This window comes from Triticum dicoccoides, chromosome 7B (assembly GCF_002162155.2).
Source record: "Triticum dicoccoides isolate Atlit2015 ecotype Zavitan chromosome 7B, WEW_v2.0, whole genome shotgun sequence".
NCBI classification, from domain to species: domain Eukaryota; kingdom Viridiplantae; phylum Streptophyta; class Magnoliopsida; order Poales; family Poaceae; genus Triticum; species Triticum dicoccoides.
In genome coordinates, this window is record NC_041393.1 from 146698085 (window position 1) to 146722452 (window position 24368).

General features: G+C 44.5%; 1 protein-coding gene across 1 annotated transcript; it reads right to left on the reverse strand.

The window, feature by feature from the left end:
- Positions 1-2645: 2645 nt before the first annotated feature.
- Positions 2646-7742, reverse strand: LOC119337397 (potassium transporter 24-like). Its single transcript, XM_037609523.1, has 9 exons — positions 7073-7742; positions 6479-6941; positions 6313-6366; positions 5861-6121; positions 5711-5763; positions 4601-4724; positions 4237-4491; positions 3678-4084; positions 2646-3573 (listed from the first exon to the last, which is right to left on the reverse strand). The coding sequence occupies exons 1-9, from the start codon at positions 7118-7120 to the stop codon at positions 2923-2925; spliced, it is 2316 nt and encodes a 771-aa protein (XP_037465420.1). The 5' UTR covers positions 7121-7742; the 3' UTR covers positions 2646-2922.
- Positions 7743-24368: the final 16626 nt, after the last annotated feature.

Below are 24368 nucleotides of genomic sequence, written 5' to 3' on the forward strand. Positions count from 1 at the left end.
AATCTCATCCAACCCATCACCGTCCAGCAAGCCTACTATGGAATTACTCATGCACGGCGGTGAGCATCATGAAATTGGTGATGGAGGATGGTTGATGATGACGACGGTGACGAATCCCCCTCTCCGGAGCCCCGAACGGACTCCAGATCAGCCCTCCAGAGAGAGATTCGGGCTTGGCGGCGGCTCTGTATCGTAAAACATGATGAAACTTTCTCTCTGATTTTTTTCTCCGCGAAACGGAATATATAGAGTTGGAATTGAGGCCGGTGGAGCATCAGGGGGCCCACGAGACAGGGGGCACGCCCCCTACCCTCGTGGACAGGGTGTGGCCCCTCTGGCCTTGATTCTTTCACCAGTATTTTTTATATTTTCCAAAAGTTATCTCCGTGGATTTTCAGGTCATTCCGAGAACTTTTGTTTTCTGTACAATAAACAACACCATGGCAGTTCTGCTGAAAACAGCATCAGTCCGGGTTAGTTTCATTCAAATCATGCAAGTTAGAGTCCAAAACAAGGGCAAAAGTGTTTGGAAAAGTAGATACGTTGGAGACGTATCAATCCTTGCCTGTATTATTTGCCTCCTCAGTCCGGGCTCCCGCCACAGGTGCCACTATTGGTGCCTCTAGAATCACTACCCCCAGTTACCTCACATTGTTGCCTGCTCACATGCCGATGGGGCCACCTCATGTGCCTCCAGATATGCACTGAACCCTCGACGGGACTCTTGTGGCATCAACGTCGGGAGAAAAATAGTCACACACGCTTGCCTAAGAGACAATTGAAAAGGAAGATGGGGGAAACATTGATGTCGCATTGAACATCTCGCATCGTCGGCTGTGGATACATCGATTGCAGTGCAATTTCTATTGGCTTTGCTGTCGGCGTTAGCAGTAGGGAGAATGGCTCGAAGAGGCCAGTCTTGGGTGAGGGAAAAGGGCCAAACAAGCAGGGAGCGGGGTCATACGAGGCACCCAAATCGAGCAACTCTAGAAGTGTGCATGCATGCAAAAAAATCGGGTGAGAGGCATTGATGGGAGGATAGGGGTGACTACATGAAAGTGCACGATCGAGAGTAATAATTGGATAGTATCCTAAGTTAGTATCACGCATATGATACTAGTCTATCATACTAACTCCACAATGCATAGTATCATAAGTTGGTATCAAAGAATAACTTATTTACTACTTGGTTGACTTATACTTAGTATCTCATTTGTTATGATACGGTACCATGGTATGATACTAATACCATCTCTTCATTGTATATTGTCTCATATCATTCATATGACTAGTTGGCATTGCATACGGATGCATGCTACTATTCTGTGACACCTCCCTCTCAGAGGTCTTAGGATTGGCTTGGGATTTTCATAAGTTATCTAAAGTTGGTTTTCATGATGGTGATGTGACTTACTGCTTGATTTTTTTTCCCGATAAAGGGTATTGTTATTAACATAGCATTAAGGGGATACTTGGCATAATAAGCACATACCCGAACTCTGCACTACTAGAGTGCACACATGCCAATTTGAATGCGCACACACACCACAGCAAGAAGCAAAGTCATGAGAGTCCAAAATTACTAAGCATAAGGCGTAGACGGTGGGGGGCATGTCCGATGTCCTGATTGCATCCAATCCAGCACAATCGCATATCCTGATGCTTCCAAGTCTTAGTTATGTGTGGGTTTTGGCCTCATGTCATGATGATACATAGCAATGGGTAAGCTCTATTCCTTGCTTGGCTTGGGTACCCAAGATTTCTTCCTTGTGAATTATGATCATGTTCCATGTGTTCTCACGCTTAAATAGGACCACTTGATATCATGTGGTGCAACTACAAAGTGGTTGGATGCTTATATGTAATTCAATGTTGGCCACAGAGAGCACATGAACATTCATATACGTTCGGAGCGTCCCCTCCATCAATGAAGCAGCTCTATAGTAGACGCGTTGATCTATCAATTCAGTTCATAGCGCAACTTCTTTATATAGCGACATTTTGAGAAAGCCTTTGCAACCGTCGTCTGTTTACTGAAGAAATAAACATCCCTAAGCAACCAGAATCTCTCTCTCTTTTCAAGTGAGCAACCAGAATCTTTGAAACGCAATCACATATGGACCAAAAGTTATTCGACGATCTTTTGGTGAAAGTCTTACCTAATTCACACTTGGAGTAAAAGACGCTGATCTTACCGTTTGAGAGTTTATGGGCTAAAGTGAACCAACCTGCCAGGTTAGGAAACCCGGGTACATTCTACTCATACTGATATTTCTTGAGACTCGGAATATTTCCCTTAAAAATATTACCGTTTGATCCTTTGCATATGGCCACAAGACAAGTGAGCAGAAATAAGGTGGCACCCCGTTATGTAGAGCAAATTATTGCTCAAGATTATATTTCAACCCGAAAAATTGAGAAAGTACTCCCTGCTTACAAAAATTGCAAAATGGAATTGATCTACAGATCATCTGCAGTGCTTAGCCAAATTATCAAACTTTATCGAGCCTTACCAATACCACCAGTTCTGGCAAATGTTTGCGTGTGACAAGTATCATTTCTCGGCCCCCTCTAAGTTTCTGCAGGGCAAACAGTTTCAGGGTATAACTTATTGAGGTTCTAAAACAACCTAAACACCAAAGTCATGCACAAAAATGCTATATTACCTACAGCTCAACGACCAATATACAAAATCGACGACGATAATGACAGCAACGGATAAAAATGCCAAAACAAAGATCAACACAATAGAATAGACCGTAGAGAAAACTATGCACACTTCTGATCTGCACTTCTGGCCAACGGTTTCCTGCTTCAACAATCCTCTCTACCTCTTTCGTTAGGATATACAAATATATATATATACACAACACACACACACGACATATGAACAACAGAGCGTGGCGGTGACTTCGTATCGTATCAGACCTGGCACACCATCCCTACCTCGAGGGTCGAGGCATGAGGTATGTTAGCTGCCGTGGCAGAACCTCGGCTGTTCCTTCTCAGGAACTCGTAGATGCAGTTTATCGCGATCTTCTTCACCAGGCCAGACCCGCTTTTCGCCTTCATGTGCGCGCGCCCCGTGATGAAGGACATGCCTGCCTCTCTAGCATCTGTCAGCTCCTGCAGCTCGCTGCGGACCTCGCTGTCGATCTGCGCGTCCTTCGGGAGCGCGAACCTCACCCTCTTTGCCTTCGGTCCTACCGCGTTCTGGTACGTCTCCTTGCCCGTGGACAGTATCGACGTGTCCGATCCATTGATCTCACTGTCATCGTCCTCCTGAAACGGTAGGCCTTTAGTGATGGAAGACAGCCTCTCAGAGGTATGGTCTGTGGCACCGTCCAGTAAGCCGTTTTGGTCGTCGGAGTCGCCGCAGCGGATGAACTCTGCAATGCTGCACACTAGGTCCTTCTCAAACTCTATGTCGTCCTTCGGCACGTCGCGGTATCCGTATCGGACAACCACCCTGTATAGACGGTACTGTTTTGGGCCGACGCGGCCGACCCAAAATCGCTCCTCAGGTCGGATGTGTGGTATAGGCACTGATTTAATGCATAGAAAGACCAGAACCTGGTGAAAGATATAATCATTTAGCAGAGTGTATTGGGGAAGGCATAAAGAATAGAGATTGGTGTGTATTCTGAAAACAAAAATGTAGAAGTTGATGAAGGTACCTGGTGAAATGCAGGTAGATTGGTGACAAAGTGAGAGAAAATGGCTGGAATCCCAGACATAAGCTCTGTATGTATCAGACCAATCCCTCGGACGCGAACAATCCCCAAGGAAGGGCCGAGATTCAAGAGCCAACTTATAGAGACCTTGTTTTCGACATCAAACTCATACTTCTTTATGGTACCATAATGCCACACGCACATAATTATCATGAAAAATAACGAGAGCATAATGGGTACCCAAGCCCCTTCGCGAAATTTCACAAGGGATGCTGAGAAGTAAAGAACCTCAATTGCACCAAAGAATAGAAGGAACACGAGAGAAAACACTATGCTCTTGTTCCAGCAAAGAACAATAACCAGTGACATCAAACAAGTAGTGACCAGCATTACAGTTATGATCGCCAGACCTGTACCAAGAAAAGCACATAAGTTAGGCACCTAAAGTTGACCGTAAGTTTATATACAAAAAAATTAAGATAAACAGAAGTTTACGGTGACAAGAAAATATGTTGTATTCTCCTGAACTGAAATTATATACATATCTAACTGTGCTCTTTACCTTGTGCATTTGTCAAGTGCTTTGTATCTCTGAAGCCTATAGTAACAGCCAGGCATAGTATCATCAAGATCCAATTGATCTCTGGTATGTATATCTGACCATGTACTGTAGAGGATGTATGCACAATCTTCACCTTTGGGAAGCAACTTAAGGAACAACACTGTTTGATAATTGAGAATGTGCCAGTAATAACTGCTTGACTCCCAATAACGGCTGCGAGAATTGCAATCACCAGAACAGGCCATCTGATTTTTTCTAGAAAGAGATTATTACATAAGTAGATATTAAAAGGGGGTACTTGTTATACAGTTATACTCACTTCAGTGTTTACCAATGAGGGTGAAAATGAAAACATAAATAGTACCTGGGACTGATACGTAAAATCCAATATGATTAATATTCTCAAAATTGTGATGCCTTGAAATGTAAGCAGCTTGTCCCATATATGCCAATATCAGAGCTGGGTACACTAAAGATGTGAAAGCTATCTGTTGGAAGTAAAGCATAGGGGTAAGGGATTCTGGACTCCACACAAAAAAGTACTTATGGTGAAGGTCACCAGAGGAAGGATGATGGTAGCGCATATTAATTCCTAAGAACTAGTTTTTTATTTATCATGTGGCTTTTGAAGCATTCCAAATTGAGACATCCTACAAAATGCTATTGATATAGGTATTACCAGAGCATCTGTGTTAACATAGAGAATTGGGGCTTAAAGGATGGAAAACAATAGACATTTTGATATTACTATTCCTAAGTGTAGTTAAAAGTGAACATCATCAAATAGTTTACTCAATGACATTAAGTAATCAATCATTATATTGTGTTGGCTCTAAGTTTCATTGCCCCCCTCAAGTACAATTGACACAAAGCAGAGCTTAGTCAAGTGAGCAACTTCTCTCAGCACGGCTGCTACTAGCTTAATAAACACCGCAAAGTAGCTATATTGCTTGTACAATGATTAGGCAGAGTACATGGGAGTACTTCCTTCATAACAAAACGGGGCAATATCCGTTGTCATCGATTAACACAGCAACTAAATCAGCACATGTTACATAGTCTGAGAAAGTTAAACTCAAGCTGCCCCATCTAAATTCCCGTAATCAACTACCGCTATACTCATTGACCCCTTCAATGAAATGGAAGTTCAAATTCAGTTAATACATTCTTTTTGCTTGAACAGTGTTATCCAATTCCCTTATTTATTATCTGCATTTTTTGAAGTTCAAGTCCTAACATAAGTATTTGGTTTTCATATATTGCAGAACTGTATCATATAAGAACTTTGATTATTCGCTTAACTATACCACGCAGCGCCTCTTATTTCAACAATGTGGCTTTTGTAATCTTTGTAAAAATGGTAGACATTAATGCACATGCTCCGAGCATACAATTAAAAGTCACTAATTCTAAGGCAAAGGGATGGTAATTCATGCCATGTGGCAAAACAAATATCCGCACACTCATCACGTACCTTGATTGAAGACTGAGAGAAATGTCCAAGGTCTGCATACATAGCTTCAGAACCTAATAGTTCGAACAGATATACATGTGGTCAACTTATCATCATCATCCATTTAAAGTAGCGGAGTCAAATGGCACATAACAGCTATTCGGTCCTTACCCGTTACGCATAGAAGGATCCCACCCAGCGACATCCAGCCACCTGTTTGAGTCTTCTGGAGAAATTTGTACGCGTAGTATGGTGAAAGAGCTCGGTACACATGTGGATTCCAGTGAATGATGTTGTAGAGCCCTATGATGCTGATGCAGAGAAGCCACAAGCAAACGATGGGTGCGAAAAGAAAGCCGACCCGGTGTGTGCCGTAGTGTTGCAGGGTGAATAAACCCACCAATATAGCGCATGTCACCGGTAGCAATATATCTGAAAAAACCAACATGTCACTACTCACAAACCCTCAACACAATATTCAGAAGAAGAAGACATCAAAACAGAAAACAGCAAGTATTAAATGAATTTCTGGAAAATTTATTCAGTCTGAATCCAAAAACGTTAGCACCCACAAATCGGTATTGAGCAATCATAAACGAAAGCAGAGCAAGCAATTGGCTTACATTCGTGCTGCTCATTGTCCAGCTCCAGCTCCAGCCCGGAAACCGCCGAGAACACTGCAACAGAGAGGAACAAGAAGGCGTCAGGCTCTGACATAGCATCAGCCAATGCAACACCAAGAGCGTAACTGAATCTCTGAGGAAGGAGGAGGAGGGAGGAGGGAGCGACCAGAGACGGCAGGGGTGAGCACGCCGTCGCCGATGACCATGCACGTCCCGAGCAGAGCGAGCAGCAGCAGCATCCTCTGCAGGACCCTGTGCCGCTCCAGCGCGGCGCGCACGGCCGAGAGGGGCGCGGGCGGCGATGCGCCCTCGCGCCGGGCCGCGAGCTCGTCGCCGTCGGGGAGGAGCCCCGCGCGGACGCGGCGGCATATGAGGGAGTAGAGCGCGAAGGTGCCGCCCTCGCCGTGGTCGTCGGCGCGGAGCACGAAGAAGACGTACTTGAGGAGCGGGATCAGGGTCAACGTCCAGAAGACGAGGGATAGCACGCCGTAGATCTCCTCGTTCCCCGCGGAATGCTCGATGTCCCCGCCGGCGAAGGCGCTCTTGAACACGTACAGCGGCGACGTCGCCACGTCGCCGTACACCACCCCGAGGCTCTGGTACGCCAGCAGCAGCTCCGCGCTCCACGGCTGCAGCCGCCGTCATGAAAGAAACCAAAGAAACCGCCGTCACCGTGGTGCCCCCGACCCGAAACCAGACCAAACAAACACCGAATCTTCCAAACGAATCCAAGAAACCGGCGGGGCCCTGCCCTACTCACCTTCCTGCGCGCCGCCCTCGCCGCACCGCCGCCGCTCTCCGCGTCCATTGCTCTGCCTCTCCCGGTCGCTGGCTCACGCGCGCGTCACGCTGCCCAACTTCCAACCGCCAGGCGTGCAAGTTGCCACCTTCGCCGCGCCCATGCGCGCGCGCGCCACTCCCGCAGCAGCACGGACCTCGAATCGGGAGCGGAGAAGACAAGATTTCGGCAGCAGCAGCAGCAGCAGGCAAATTCTGTTTTGGCAGGATCTCTCGGTGTGGACTTTGTAGCGCAGAGCAGCGGAAGCAAGCCACGCACGCTCCCTTCTTGTAGCTTCTCGCTCGCAAGAACAAGTGAACAACTACCAACTCGTGTCCCGGCCCGGCTCGCCGCCCCTCACCACGCGGTAGAAAAGCAGCCCGAAACCACCATTAAAAAACCTGAGGCGCATGGCGCACGCTAAGCCGCTAGGACAGGAAAAGTGACCATTTGGAAGAAGCGAGCAGGCCAACGAGAGGAGACGACTGCCTGCGCAATTATACTCCTCTACCAACCCCTTTGATCCCTTCCGAGAATCAAGAGAGCGAGGCTTCTACTTATGGCCGCGGAGGTCAGCGAGCACTGACGATTGGCCGGAATCGCGGGGGCGGGTGTCAGGTGGTGTGCAGCCGTATCGGGCGCAAGTTGATCTGCGGTCGCTCTTTTTAGGTTCTTGTATGAGTAGTGGGATCGATCTCTGGCTGTGGCTATCGCTGCCAAAGGCGGGTCTTGCTTTTCCACGATGGAATTCACCTGCCACTTCGTCGTCTGCTTCTTTCGTGTGATCTGGTGATGCCTTCTTCAAAAGGAAAACGTCATTCTCTCCCGTCCATGAAAGTCATGGCGGTCGAATTGCTGAGATGAATTAGATGATAGGCGTAATAATCCATTAAAACCCCATTGAATGTGAATCAATGTGGCAACGCTGGAAAATGGCGTCCCGATTTGAAGATGGCCTCTCTGGCGTAGTAACGTGGTCAAGTTTCTGGCATTTGTGCGCGGATTATTTGGGCGTCCTTTTTATGAAAGTCAAAGCGGAAATAAACCGGGGATCTGCTTAGTCTAATGGCGAACTGACAGCTCTTGGCGGAGACAAGAAGGGTCTCTTTCTGAGTTTGGTTCGCGGCAGGCAGTGAAGGATAACTTGGATTGGATGCTGATGCCCGTACGGCGGCTCGGTGTAGCGGAAGCAAGGAGCCACGGAACGCGTGCGTTCGTACGTGCGGAAAAGGACAACGGATGATGGAACAGGGGCACCAATCTCATCCGTTCGCCTGGATCCGTCTGTGGACGGTAGCGAAATGGTCGGCTGTAAAAATTGAAGTCCTGTACTCCTAATGCATTTTTTTAGTCCACCGGCTTAGTTTTGTTTTTGTGTGTTTCCTATGCGTAAATTGCCTGAATTTTCAAAAGGTAGGCGGCGTGGCTGCCCGCGGTGTCAACTTTGAAAGGGAGAAATGGTGTTTGCAGGGTCGGCTGGAGGCTTTTCGTTTTGATACCGCTTGGATTAGGTGGAGCACCAGGTTAAGATGAGGACGCCGCGATCGCGAAGGAGAGGAAGAAGCTTGACTAGTTTGAGTACCAGGGTGGGTGAGGGGAGGGGTGAGGGGAGTTGACGTGTGATGTGTCCAAGATGGCACTCCAATCCATGCCGTCGTCGGATCCCCCGGCGAGGCAACAGGGGAAGGTAACGCAACGAGGGAGATCGAAGTGTTGAGGGAGAGCATGCCGCGGGATCTCGAGGCGTCGTGGGATGGAGGCGGTGATGGCAAGTGGTGGCGTTGGTAGTACGGAGGGGGAGCGTGCCTCACAAAAATGCATGGGACATGCTAGATCAACGGTGTGTCGGCGTCCACCATGCTAAGCGGACACATGACGAGCCCACTCATTACTTCCCTTGTGTCTTATTGCGGGCCATAGACGGCGGCGAGAGAGCAGCAACATTGTCGCCACAATTGCATCAGGTGGACACGGTAGGGCTTGGGTGGCGGAGTAGTTGGTCTAAAGATTAGTGGGGGAAGTGGGTTGTTTGGGTGGGGCCCGCATGTTCAGGCTGACATGACGAATGGTCTAGACATCCCCATTTCACCCCAAGTTTAGGCTTGCTTTGTGAGACTCTAGACAAACAATCTAGAGGTTTGGGCCGAGTTTTGGGAGCCCGTTGGAGGGCAAATTTTGATTGTACTGACTGGAATTGACAATTGGAGTGGTCTAGGGAGCCCGTTAAGGATAGCTCGCTAGAACCCGATGGAAATGCATGCACGCACTAGTGAGGAACCAACTCCGATGAACTTGATAAGGTCTCGCCACTACATGACATAAGAAAAGTGATTGTTGTGGGAGGAGCAAATTTAAGAAAGCCTTTGCACCACCTGACTATGTGCTAATTGCGATGTGTGACACTCTAGCATCCAATGTCGAGGAGAATATCATTGTAGATACAACACGACGACAGTCCGCCCACCAGTTCCAAAGTTGATGCCCGGCATACCAATACACACCCTCAAGATACAACATCGCACGACCACTACACCTAATAACCCAAGATGCACATGGCAACAACAACTTATAGACCATGTCGTCATACCAAGATCGGGTATTGCCAACCTACAATATAGTTAAACCACCCCCACTAGGAATTGTCACCCAAGCCCACAACCCAGATGCGCCCCTAGCCCAAAATCACCATTCACACTATGTTATTGCTGCCCCCTACCCCTCTAGGGTTGCCCTTGCAAACCTTCCTCGGGCCGTCATCTTTGAGGATACTCATGGAGCACCCTGGGGTCGTGGCCCCACTTCCACTTCGCTAAGAGTAGGAAAAAGACTCGCGATAGATGCGAGCAAGCCCTCCAAGGAGACAACTGAAAATGTGTGAATAGAAAAATGCAGGAGTGACATCTACTCATACATTTTGAGTTCCTCTATTTCAAACGGGGCCTAAGTCCAAAATAACCCTGCTTGATTTAACTGCATTGTTGGTAAATGTAGTAGAAAACAAAAAGAACACTCTATGAATCAATTTCTTATGATCATTACGAAGATGCAAGTATCGATTAGATATAGATTGGATCAGTCACCAACTAACGCATCAGAGAGGAGAGCTGGTTAAGTGAGTTGATGCAGATCCCCGCAGCTAGGATTTACAACCACCCAACCATGAGATTTTTCTCCCTCGAACAGTCCCTTGAACAAAGATCGAAAGCACGATCTCCTTGTGGATTGCACACATACGAGATTATCGATCCAGCAGCGCTTCGCTGTAAGTTGCATGTTTTCGGTGTCAAAACTGGCAGATCTCGGGTAGGGGGGGCCCCAAGCTGTGTGTCTAAGGATCGATGGTAACAATGGACAAAGGGACACAATGTTTACCCAGGTCCGGGCCCTCTTAAAGGAGGTAAAACCCTACGTCTTGCTTGATTGTATTCGATGAGTATAGGGGTTACAAGAGTTGATCTACCTCGAGATCGTAATGGCTAAACCCTAGATTGTCTAGTCTATGAATGTTATCATCCAGTCTCCGGTCTAAGCCCTCCGGTTTATATAGACACCGGAGGGGCATAGGGTTGTACAGAGTCGGTTTACAGAGAAAGGAAACAGTATATCCGGACGCTTAATCTTGTTGTTCACACATACAAGAGTCCCAACCGGACACGGGAGGCGGCCTTCTTCTTTTATCTCGACAGCCCATCAGTCCGGCCCATATTGAATAGACCGGACGCCCGAGGACCCCTTAGTCCAGGACTCCCTTAGTAGCCCCTGAACTAGTCTTCAATGATGACGTGTTCGGTACGCAGATTGTCTTCGACATCGCAAGGCGGGTTCCTCTCCTTGAATACCACATATCAGCTTTCCCTTCACAAAAGAACTATATCCGCCTTTTTATAATTAACACAAGCCTTAACCGCGAAGGCAAAATATATAAAAATCAGGAATATTGTCTTTACTGACAACTTTTTTGGGTGAAGCGTCAGACTTGGCTCTTAAGTATTTTTGAACCGTTTTCACACTGCTCGTTTCATGTTTCTAGGTCGAGCCCCCTTGGCCCGTCTTGTCGAAATAGAGATCATGCCCACTTATTACGGGATTCTCATCAATGGGATTTGGGTAACCCAACCGACCACGGCGCACGCTCTCATCGGGAATGGGAGAGTTTTAAGGCATAAGTGGGGGGACGGTTGGCATTTCTACTTCCTATAAGAGGGCAAAATATTCCTCCTTTCTACCCCACGCCTTCCTCCAGCCTCTGCCTCCCAATCTCTCAAGCTCCAGCGCCCGAAAAAAGTTCTCATCTTCCTCACCACCACCACCTCCTCCAGTCATGGCCGGGTCAGGCTCCAAGGGCAAGTGGGAGGCCTCCTTCGTCACGGAGAAGGACGTGAAGAATCTCCAGAGCGCGGGGTACTTGGCCGTAGATACTGCGGACATGCTCCCCGACGAGGGCCAAATCATCCCCACTCCGGTGCCTGGAGAAAGGGTTGTCTTCCTCCCCCATTTTCTTAGAGGGCTAGGGTTTCCAATCCACCCTTTCGTCCGTGACCTCATGTTCTACTACGGGCTAGATTTCCATGATCTAGCCCCGAATTCTTTCCTCCACATATCGGCGTTCATCATCATGTGTGAGGCTCTACTCCGCATCCCACCACACTTCGTCCTATGGCTCAAAATCTTCAACGTGAAGCCGAAGGTGGTCGACGAACAGCAAGCGGACTGCGGCGGGGCCATGATAAGGAAGCTGCCCAACGCCACATGGCCCAAGGGGGCCTTCATCGAGACCATCAAGGTCTAGCAGCAGGAGTGGTTTTACATCACCGAGCCCCGTCGCGCCAATTGGGCGGAAATTCCGAAGTTCAGATCCGGACCCCCCCCCCCACGAGGCTCACTTCGTGGACCGCTAAGGGCTTTGACTAGGAGTCCCAGACGAAGGTGCAGACACTGCAGAAGCGCATCACCAACATGCTGGGGAAAACGCCGGTCTCACCAATGTGGTGCAAATCAAGCTCTTCCGCCGCATCCTCCCCTACCAACGCCGGGCCTCCCATATGTGGGAGTTCAATCCGAAGGAGCCGTGGACCCTGAAGCGCTTCTTCGGCACCACGCACGAAGGAATATGGAAGCTGCTCTTCAAGGCCTAGAAGAGCTGGCCCATGGAGACCGAAAATGTCGGGCTCGACGTCGAGAATCCGGCCACTCCGGTAAGTATTAACCTTTCCGATAATGTGTCCGCTCAATATTTTTGATCAACAGGAATCTTATCAGCTCACTTCTTCATAGCGCTGGACAGCAAAGGCGAAGTGGATCAACAGTCCAGCTCCACTGCCCGAAGACACAACCACTCCCCAACTGACGGAGATGCTGGTCCTGGCGCTCTACCAGGCACCGAAGAAGAAGGGCAAGGAGCCCAAGGGCGGCCCCCGCCACGGAGGTCCTTCGGACGCCGTGTCCAGAGAGACTGAGATCGTCTCCTCTCATGAGGAAGACGAGGACAAAGAGGAGTAGGAGGTGGAAAGCGACTCCCCCCCCCCGCAAGTTGAGGAGGAAGAAGAGGACGACCTCCAAGAACCCGGAGGGGGCGACACTAAAGAGGGGGGAAATTACCCTCTCAGTCAGTTCTGACTCAAAGTCCGAACACATCCCCAAGAGAGCCCCCAGGGCGAAGCCCTTGGCCGACTCGTAAGTATATGAGATTTCACTCTTCAGTTTCCGCTTACCTACCTTTGTCATATAAGCTATAATATTGTTTGCTTTTCAGTCCCCCTCGCGATATTCCGAACACCTCATCTTCGTCGAGGAACTCTCTGGCGCCTGAGCAGGCGTAGAGTGAAGCTCCGTCACGAGCCCCCTTGCCTACCGCCATGGAGGACATCGAGGTGTTATCCCGAAGGACTCCTCCTGGCCAAGGAGGGGCAGACGAGGGCGTCCAGAAGGCGCCTGAGGTCAACACCTTGGTCGCTGAAGACCTGGGGGAGGCAACCCCCATGACTACCAAGAACGGGGAGCCCAAACAGCTCGGGCCCCCGCCACACACCATTCCGGAGACCAATAAGGCTTCGAAAAGGGATGTGCGCCCCCGTTCAACAGAGGGGGAGGAGCAACAGCTCCCGTAGCGTCCCCCGTTAATCCGGAGGCTACTCATGCTCTGGAGGAGGCACTGCAACGCGCTTCCATCATGGAGGAGCACCGCACCCTGATGGGTGCGGTTATGGAAAAGGTTTAGTCTGTGAAAAGCGGACTGAATGAAGCCTTCAATAGCCTACTAACGGGCTTTGAGGTATGAGACGTAATATTCTAAGCAACTTTATGATATGCAAAGGATAAACCTGTACATAGACAGTAGCCCCTGAGACTTTGTCCGGATTAAAACAATCCGGACAAAGGATCTCAATATAGTCCGGACACTAATATCTGCGCGAATGTATGTGACAAGCGTCCATGTTGGCGGCTACTGCCCATGCCGTAGAGGTTTCCGAGCTTAATCGGAAGCTTCAATTGGCCGATGAGAAGATCGACCGCGTCAACAAGCGGTTTGACGAAATGCAAGGTATGTGGAACTTATATATCAGAAGTGATATATGTATTGAGTCTTTAACTTATTTGATTTTGTGATTATGATCACAGTTGGCGTGGCCGAGGTCGAACCCCTCAAGAGCGCACTTGCCCAGGCCAAGAAAGAGGCGGAGGTGAAAAGGGCAGCCGCTGACAAAGCGGTGAACAAACTGGAGGCGGAGCAAACTGCCCGCCGCAAACATGAGGCTCGGGTGGGCGAAGTCGAGCAAGATCTCAAGGATGCCATTACTAAGTGCGAGTCCTTGGAGCAGAAGACTTCGGACCAGGCATCCGAACTTGCCAAGGCTCTCCAGGATATCAAAGAGGCCCGGGTTGAATCCCAGAATGCTGTCCAGGAGATCCAGTGGGCAAGAAAGATAGCAGCCGGTAAGGCTTTTCTTTTGCAGAGTAAATTTGGAAGTAGGAGGTATATCTTGCTGACCCGAGTTTGGAGTCCTCCAGGCGCGTTTGCGGATCTTCCTGATGTCTACTACGCAACCTTCTTCTTGTAGACATTGTTGGGCCTCCAAGTGCAGATGTTTGTAGGACAGTAGCAAATTTCCCTCAAGTGGATGACCTAAGGCTTATCAATCCGTGGGAGGTGTAGGATGAAGATGGTCTCTCTCAAACAACCCTGCAACCAAATAACAAAGAGTCTCTTGTGTCCACAACACACCCAATACAATGGTAAATTGTATAGGTGCAGTAGTTCGGCGAAGAGATGGTGATACAAGTGCAATATGGATGATAGATATAGGTTTTTGTAATCTGAAATTATAAAAACAGCAAGGTAACTAATGATAAAAGTGAGCACAAATGGTATTGCAATGCTAGGAAACAAGGCCTAAGCTTCATACTTTCACTAGTGCAAGTTCTCTCAACAATAATAACATAACTGGATCATATAACTATCCCTCAACATGCAACAAAGAGTCACTCCAAAGTCACTAATAGCGGAGAACAAATGAAGAGATTATTGTAGGGTACGAATATCCCATTGTCACCACAGATAAGCACATGCAATACATACATCAAGTGTTCTCAAATCCTTAAAGACTCAATCGGATAAGATAACTTCAAAGGGAAAACTCAATCCATTACAAGAGAGTAGAGCGGGAGAAACATCATAAGATCCAACTATAATAGCAAAGCTCACGATACATCAAGATCGTGCCAAATCAAGAAAACGAGAGAGAGAGAGAGATCAAACACATAGCTACTGGTACATACCCTCAGCCCCGAGGGTGAACTACTCCCTCCTCGTCACGGAGAGCGCCGGGATGATGAAGATGGCCATCGGTGAGGGATGCCCCTTCCGACAGGGTGCCAGAACAGGGTCCTGATTGATTTTTGGTGGCTACAAAGGCTTGCGGCGGCGGAACTCCTGATCTAGGTTATTTTCTGGAGGTTTATGTATTTATAGGAATTTTTGGCATAGGTCTCATGTCAGGGGGGGTCTCCGAGCCGTCCATGAGATAGGGGGGCGCGCCCAGGGGGGTGGGCGTGCCCCCACCCTCGTGGGCAACCCGGGACTCTTCTTGCCCAACTCTTTTACTCTGGGGCTTCTTTTGGTCCATAAAAACTCATCAAAAATTTGCACGTCAATTGGACTCCATTTGGTATTGCTTTTCTATAAAACTCAAAAACAAGGAAAAACCGAAACTGGCACTGGGCTCTAGGTTAATAAGTTAGTCCCAAAAATCATGTAAAATAGCATATAAATGCATATAAAACATCCAAGATGGATAATATAATAGCATGGAACAATAAAAAATTATAGATACGTTGGAGACGTATCAAGCATCCCCAAGCTTAATTCCTGCTCGTCCTCGAGTAGGTAAATGATAAAAACAGAATTTTTGATGTGGAATGCTGATATATCTCCAACGTATCTATAGTTTTTGATTGTTCCATGCTATTATATTACCTGTTTTGGATGTTTATGGGCTTTACTAAACACTTTTATATCATTTTTGGGACTAACCTATTAACCGGAGGCCCAGCCCAAATTGCTGTTTTTTTGCCTATTTCAGTGTTTCGTAGAAAAGGAATATCAAACGGAGTCCAAACGGAATGAAACCTTCAGGAGCGATCTTTTTGGAACAAACGCAATCTAGGAGACTTGGAGTGGATGTCAAGAAGCAGCCGAGGCGGCCACGAGGGTGCAGGGTGCGCCCTAGGGGGCTCCCCCTGCCTTGTGGGCCCCTCGTGGCTCCCCTGACCGACTTCCTTCGCCTATATATATATATCTACGTACCCCGAAATCATCCAGGAGCCACGAGGGTGGGGGCGCTTTTTTTTCATGATGCACGAACATATAAATCCCCCACTTCACCCTTGCCATTTTATTCGCCCTCTCTTTTCCGTTTGCCTTTTTTTGCTTACTTCTTGTGTTGCCGCTCGTCATCATGGCTAGTCCTCCTATCATGGTTAGCACTCCCGATCATGAAATTCTTAATTTTAAACAAAGGGAGGGAGAAAATCTAAAAGATGCTTGGCATAGAATTTGCAATGCTCAAAATAGATCTACTAGGAAGCAATCTACTTCCGTTCTTCTTCGCAATTTTTATGTAGGCATTACTCCTTGGAATAGATGCATTCTTGATACCATTACCGGAGGGAATTTCTTGGGTAGCCATACTTTTGATGCTTATAATGCTATGTTAGATTTGTTTGGTCCACCACCTCTCTTGGTTAATGGAACTGTTTTAACTTTAGAACATGTGATTCAAAGGCTTGAAATTATTGAAAATAAAGGTGCCACTATTGAGTCAATTGAAAATTTGGATAAAAAGATCCACACCCAAATTACCCAATATGGATCTAAGGTTGGAGTTACTCTGAATTTTTTTAAAGAGAAGGAAGGAACCCATAGTTAACGAAAGAATAGATCAAGATTCTACAAGAATCAGTAAACTTGAGGACATTATTACCAACTTAGGGTTTGCATTTTCATCCATGAAAAATACTCTAACTACTCCTACCAAAATTGCCAAACTAATGTATGTTCCTAAAAATAAGGGTGAATTTTCTAGTAAGGAAAATGCGGATCTCAAATCAATAAGTATTCATCCCAATTTTTCCGCTTTCATTAAGGAACCTTTTGCTATAAATGAATATCATTTCTTGCCTAGGAGTTTAATCATTACTAACAAGAAAGAAACTCCTAAGGGTTATAAGTGTTCCATTGAAGAATTGAATACTAAACATGGCAATACTTAGATCTATTCTCGCTTTTATGCCTAGCTAGGGGCGTTAAACGATAGCGCTTGTTGGGAGGCAACCCAATTTTATTTTTGTTCCTTGCTTTTTGTTCCTGTTTAGTAATAAATAATTTATCTAGCCTCTGGTTAGATGTGTTTTTATGTTTTAATTAGTGTTTGTGCCAAGTAGAACCTTTGGGAAGACTTGGGGGAAGTCTATATGATCTTGCTGTAAAAAACAGAAACTTTAGCGCTCACGAGAATTGCTGTCATTTTTGCCTGGAGAGTGATTTTAGGTTTATTCTTTTTGCAGATGATTAATAGACAAATTCCTCACGTCCACCAAGTTATTTCAGAATTTTTGGATTTAAATACGTATTCGAAAGTTATAGATTTCTACAGACTGTTCTGTTTTTGACAGATTCTGTGTTTCGTGTGTTGTTTGCTTATTTTGATGAATCTATGGCTAGTATAGGGGGGTATGAACCATAGAAAAGTTGGAATACAGTAGGTTTAACACCAATATAAATAAAAAATGAGTTCATTACAGTAACTTAAGTAGTGATTTTTCTTTCTTGCACTAACGGAGCTTATGAGATTTTCTGTTGAGTTTTGTGTTTTGAAGTTAAGTTTTTGGTAAAGATTTGATGGATTATGAAACAAGGAGTGGAAAGAGATTAAGCTTGGGTATGACCATGGCACCCCAAGATAAATTCAAGTACAACCAAAAGCGTAAGCTTGGATGCCCCGGTAGGCAGCCCCTCTTTCGTCTTCGTCTATCGGTAACTTTACTTGGGGCTATATTTTTATTCACCACATGATATGTGTTTTGCTTGGAGCGTCTTGTATGATATGAGTCTTTGATTTTTAGTTTACAAAAATCATCCTTGTTGCACACACCCTTTGGGAGAGACACACATGATTCGGAATTTATTAGAATACTCTATGTGCTTCACTTATATCTTTTGAGCTAGAAAAATTTGCTCTAGTACTTCACTTATATCTTTTTAGAGCACGGTGGTGGTTTTATTTTGTAGAAATTATTGATCTCTCATGCTTCACTTATATCATTTTGCGAGTCTTTTATAACAGCATGGTATTTTCTTTGGTTATGAAATTAGTCCTAATATGATGGGCATCCAAGTTGGGTATAATAAAAACTATCGTATAGAGTGCATTGAACACTATGCTAATTTGATACTTGATAATTGTTTTGAGACATAAAGGTGGTAATGTTAGAGTCATGCTAGTTGGGTAATTGTGAAATTGAAAAATACTTGTGTTAAAGTTGGCAAGTCCCATAGCATGCACGTATGGTAAAGTTATGTGACAAATTTGTAGCATGGGGTGCTCTTTGAGTGCTTTACTTATGAGTGGCGGTCGGGGACGAGCGATGGTCTTTTCCTACCAATCTATCCCTCTAGGGGCATGCGTAGTAGTACTTTGCTTCGAGGGCTAATAAATCTTTGCAATAAATATATGAGTTCTTTATGACTAATGTGAGTCCATGGATTATACACACTCTTACCTTTCCGCATTTTTGCTAGCCTCTACGGTACCGTGCATTGCCCTTTCTCACCTTGAGAGTTGGTGCAACCTTCGCCAGTGCATCCAAACCCCGTGATATGATATGCTCTATCACACATAAACCTCCTTACATCTTCCTCAAAATAGCCACCATACCTACCTATTATGGCATTTCCATAGTTATTCCGAGATATATTGCCATGCAACTTTCCATCGTTTCGTTTATTATGACATGCTCCATCATTGTCATATTGCTTTTTGCATGATCATGTAGTTGACATCATATTTGTGGCAAGGCCACCTTTATAATTCTTTCATACATGTCACTCTTGATTCATCTCATATCCCGTTACACTGCCGGAGGCATTCACATAGAGTCATATTTTGTTCTAAGTGTTGAGTTGTAATTCTTGAGTTGTAAATAAATAAAAGTGTGATGATCTTCATTATTAGAGCATTGTCCCAAGTGAGGAAAGGATGATGGAGACTATGATTCCCCCACAAGTCGGTATGGGACTTCGGACTTTATGAAAATTTAAAGAGGCGAAACAAGCCCAAAGAAAAAAAGAGGCCAAAGAAGCCCACGAAAAAAATGAGAGAAAATGAGAGAAGGGACAATGTTACTATCCTTTTACCACACTTGTGCTTCAAAGTAGCACTGTGATCTTCATGATAGAGAGTCTCCTATGTTGTCACTTTCATATACTAGTGGGAAATTTTCATTATAGAACTTGGCTTGTACATTCCAATGATGGGCTTCCTCAATATGACCTAGGTATTCGTGAGCAAGCAAGTTGGATGCACACACACTTAGTTTCTTTTGTTGAGATTTCATATATTTATAGCTCTAGTGCATCCGTTGCATGGCAATCCCTACTCCTTGCATTGACATCAATTGATGGGCATCTCCATAGCCCGTTGATTAGCCTCGTCAATGTGAGACTTTATCCCTTTTTTGTCTTCTCTCATAACCCCTATAATTATATTCTATTCCTCCCATAGTGCTATATCCATGGCTTGCGCTCATGTATTGCGTAAGAGTTGAAAAGGCTGAAGCGCGTTCAAAAGTATGAACCAATTGCTCGGCTTGTCATCGGGGTTATGCATAAGGGGAGTACTTTGTGTTACGAAAATGAATCATGTCCAAAATATATGATTTGGTAGGGATAAGCTTTCTTTGGCTATGTTATTTTGATAGGACATAATTACTTCGTTAGTATGCTTGAAGTATTATTATTTTTATGTCAATACTAAATTTTTATCTTGAATCATTTGGATCTGAACAATCATGCCACAATAAAGAAAATTACATTGAGAAATAGGCCAGGTAGCATTCCACATCAAAAATTCTGTTTTTTTATCATTTACCTACTCGAGGACGAGCAGGAATTAAGCTTGGGGATGCTTGATACGTCTCTAACGTATCTATAATTTTTGATTGTTCCATGCTATTATATTACCTGTTTTGGATGTTTATGGGCTTTACTAAACACTTTTATATCATTTTTGGGACTAACCTATTAACCGGAGGCCCAACCCAAATTGCTGTTTTTTTGCCTATTTCAGTGTTTCACAGAAAAGGAATATCAAACGGAGTCCAAACGGAATGAAACCTTTGGGAGCGATCTTTTCGGAACAAACGCAATCCAGGAGACTTGGAGTAGATGTCAAGAAGCAACCGAGGCGGCCATGAGGGTGCAGGGCGTGCCCTAGGGGGGGCACCCCCTGCCTCGTGGGCCCCTCGTGGCTCCCCTGAGCGACTTCCTTCACCTATATATATCTACGTACCCCGAAAACATCCAGGAGCACCACGAGAAACTATTTCCACTGTCGCAACCTTCTATACCCGTGAGATCCCATCTTGGAGCCTTTTCCGGCGCTCTGCCAAAGGGGGAATCGATCACGGAGGGCTTCTACATCAACGCCATAGCCTCTCCGATGAGTTGTGAGTAGTTTACCACAGACCTTCGGGTCCATAGTTATTAGCTAGATGGCTTCTTCTCTCTCTTTGATTCTCAATACAAAGTTCTCCTCGATCTTCTTGGAGATCTATTTGATGTAACTCTTTTTGCAGTGTGTTTGTCGAGATCCGATGAATTGTGGGTTTATGCTCAAGTTTATCTATGAGAAATATTTGAATCTCCTCTGAATTCTTTTATGTATGATTGGTTATCTTTGCAAGTCTCTTCGAATTATCAGTTTAGTTTGGTCTACTATATTGATCTTTCTTGCAATGGGAGAAGTGCTTAGCTTTGGGTTCAATCTTGTGGTGTCCTTTCCAAGTGATAGTAGGGGCAGCAAGGCACGTATTGTATTGTTGCCATCAAGGATAAAAAGATGGGGTTTATATCATATTTCTTGAGTTTATCCTTCTACATCATGTCATCTTGCCTAATGTGTTACTCTGTTCTTATGAACTTAATACTCTAGATGCATGATGGATAGCAGTCGATGTGTGGAGTTATAGTAGTAGATGCAGGCAGGAGTCGGTCTACTAATCTTGGACGTGATGCCTATATACATGATCATGCCTAGATATTCTCATAACTATGCACTTTTCTATCAATTGCTCGACGGTAATTTGTTCACCCACCGTAATACTTATGCTATCTTGAGAGAAGCCACTAGTGATACCTATGGCCCCCGGGTCTATTTCCCATCGTATAAGTTTTCGATCTACTTTATTTTGCAATCTTTACTTTTCAATCTACATCATAAAAATACCAAAAATATTTGTCTTATCTTGTTATCTCTATCGGATCTCACTTTCGCAAGTGGCCGTGAAGGGATTGACAACCCCTTTATCGCGTTGGTTGCGAGGTTCTTGTTTGTTTGTGTAGGTACGAGGGACTTGAAGTGTAGTCTCCTACTGGATTGATACCTTGGTTCTCAAAACTAAGGGAAATACTTACGCTACTTTGATGCATCACCCTTTCCTGTTCAAGGGAAAAACCAACGCATGCTCAAGAGGAAGCAAATGCTACCTAACATATTTATCCATGTAATTCTCTTTATTGTGGCATGAATGTTCAGATCCGAAAGATTCAAGATAAAAGTTCAATATTGACATAAAAATAATAATACTTCAAGCATACTAACAAAGCAATCATGTCTTCTCAAAATAACATGGCCAAAGAAAGTTATCCCTACAAAATCATATAGTGTGGCTATGCTCTATCTTCATCACATAAAATATTTAAATCATGCACAACCCCGATGACAAGCCAAGCAATTGTTTCATACTTTTGATGTTCTCAAACCTTTTCTATCTTCACGCAATACATGAGCGTGAGCCATGGACATAGCACTATGGTGGAATATAATATGGTGGTTGTGGAGAAGACAAAAAGAAGAATATAGTCTCACATGAACTAGGCGTATCAACGGGCTATGGAGATTCCCATCAATAGATATCAATGTGAGTGAGTAGGGATTGCCATGCAATGGATGCACTAGAGCTATAAGTGTATGAAAGCTCAACAAAAGAAACTAAGTGGGTGTGCATCCGACTTGCTTGCTCACTAAGACCTAGGGCATTTTGAGGAAGCCAATCACTGGAATATACAAGCCAAGTTCTATAATGAAAGATCCCCACTAGTATATGAAAGTGACAACATAGGAGACTCTCTATCATGAAGATCATGGTGCTACTTTGAAGCAAAAGTGTGGTAAAAGGATAGTAGCATTGCCCCTTCTGTCTTTTTCTCTCATTTTTTAATTTTTTTATTTGGGCCTTTTCTCCTTTTTTATGGCCTCTTTTTTTCTATTTTTTCTATTTTTTTACTTTTCGTCCGGAGTCTCATCCCGACCTGTCGGGGAATCATAATCTCCATCATCCTCTCCTCACATGGGACAATGCTCTAATAATGAAGATCATCATACTTTTATTTACATACAACTCAAGAATTACAACTCGATACTTAGAACAAAATATGACTCTATATGAATGCCTCCGGCGGTGTACCGGGATGTGCAATGAATCAAGAGTGACATGAATGAAAGAATTATGAACGGTGGCTTTGCCACAAATACAATGTCAACTACATGATCATGCAAAGCAATATGACAATGATGACACGTGTCATAATAAACGGAACGGTGGAAAGTTGCATGGCAATATATCTCGGAATGGCTATGGAATGCCATAATAGGTAGGTATGGTGATTGTTTTGAGGAAGGTATATGGTGGGTGTATGGTACCGGCGAAAGTTGCATGGTACTAGAGAGGCTAGCAATGGTGGAAGGGTGAGAGTGCGTATAATCCATGGACTCAACATTAGTCATAAATAACTCACATACTTATTGCAAAAATCTAGTAGTTATCGAAATGAAGTTCGAAATGAAGTACTACGTGCATGCTCCTAGGGGGATAGATTGGTAGTAAAAGACCATCGCTCATCCCCGACCGCCACTCATAAGGAAGACAATCAATAAATAAATCATGCTCCAACTTCATCACATAGTGGTTCACCATCCGTGCATGCTATAGGAATCACAAAATTTAACACAAGTATCTCTCAAATTCACAACTACTCTACTAGAATGACTCTAATATCACCATCTTAATATCTCAAAACGATCATAAAGAATCAAACTTCTCATAGTATTCAATGCACTTTATATGAAAGTTTTTATTATATCCCTCTTGATGCCTATCATATTAGGACTAAATTCATAACCAAAGTAGATTACCATGTTGTTCTAAAGACTCTCAAAATAATATAAGTGAAGCATGACAGTTCATCTATTTCTTCAAAATAAAACCACCGTCGTGCTCTAAAAAGATATAAGTGAAGCACTAGAGCAAATGACAAACTACTCCGAAAGATATAAGTGAAGATGAATGAGTAGTTGAATAATTATGTAACTATGTGAAGACTCTCTAACATTTTAGAATTTCATATCTTGGTATTTTATTCAAACAGCAAGCAAAACCTAATAAAATAAAATGACGCTCCAAGCAAAACACATATCATGTGGTGAATAAAAATATAGCTCCAAGTAAAGTTACCGATGAACAAAGACGAAAGAGGGGATGCCTTACGGGGCATCCCCAAGCTTAGGCTCTTGGTTGTCCTTGAATATTACCTTAGGGTGCCTTGTCCATCCCCAAGTTTAGGCTCTTTCCACTCCTTATTCCACAGTTCATCGAACCTTTACCCAAAACTTGAAAACTTCACAACACAAAACTCAAAAGAAAACTCGTAAACTCCGTTACTATAAGAAAATAAATCACCACTTAGGCACTGTTGTGAACTCATTCTAAATTCATATTGGTGTAATATCTACTGTATTCCAACTTCTCTATGGTTCATACCCTCCGATACTACTCATAGATTCATCAAAATAAGCAAACAACACATAGAAAACAGAATCTGTCAAAAACAGAACAGTCTGTAGTAATCTGTATCATTCGAATACTTCTGGAACTCCAAAAATTCTGAAATAAATTTGTGGACGTGATGAATTTGTCTGTTAATCATATGCAAAAAGAATCAACCTAAAATCACTCTCTAGTGAAAAAATGGAAGCTAATCTCGTGAGCGCTAAAGTTTCTGTTTTTTACAGCAAGATCACAAAGACTTCACCCAAGTCTTTCCAAAGGTTCTACTTGGCACAAACACTAATTAAAACAATAAAACCACATCTAAACAGAGGCTAGATGAATTATTTATTACTAAACAGGAACAAAAAGCAAGGAACATAAATAAAATTGGGTGTCCTCCCAACAAGCGCTAACGTTTAACGCCCCTACCTAGGCATGATGATTTCAATGATGCTCACATAAAAGATAAGAATTGAAACATAAAGAGAGCATCATGAAGAATATGACTAGCACATTTAAGTCTAATCCACTTCCTATTCATAGGGATTTTGTGAGCAAACAACTTATGGGAACAAGAATCAACTAGCATAGGAAGGTAAAACAAGCATAGCTTCAAGATTTTCAACACATAGAGAGGAAACTTGGTATTATTGCAATTCCTACAAGCATATGTTAC

Excerpts from the sequence above, each read along its gene's own strand:
- LOC119337397 (XM_037609523.1), bottom strand. The coding sequence starts at position 7,120 with ATGGACGCGGAGAGCGGCGGCGGTGCGGCGAGGGCGGCGCGCAGGAAG. Across the intron at positions 4,725-5,710 it reads TCTCTCAGTCTTCAATCAAG|ATAGCTTTCACATCTTTAGT; the intron begins GTACGTGATGAG and ends TACTTCCAACAG. Across the intron at positions 4,085-4,236 it reads GCACTTGACAAATGCACAAG|GTCTGGCGATCATAACTGTA; the intron begins GTAAAGAGCACA and ends TTCTTGGTACAG.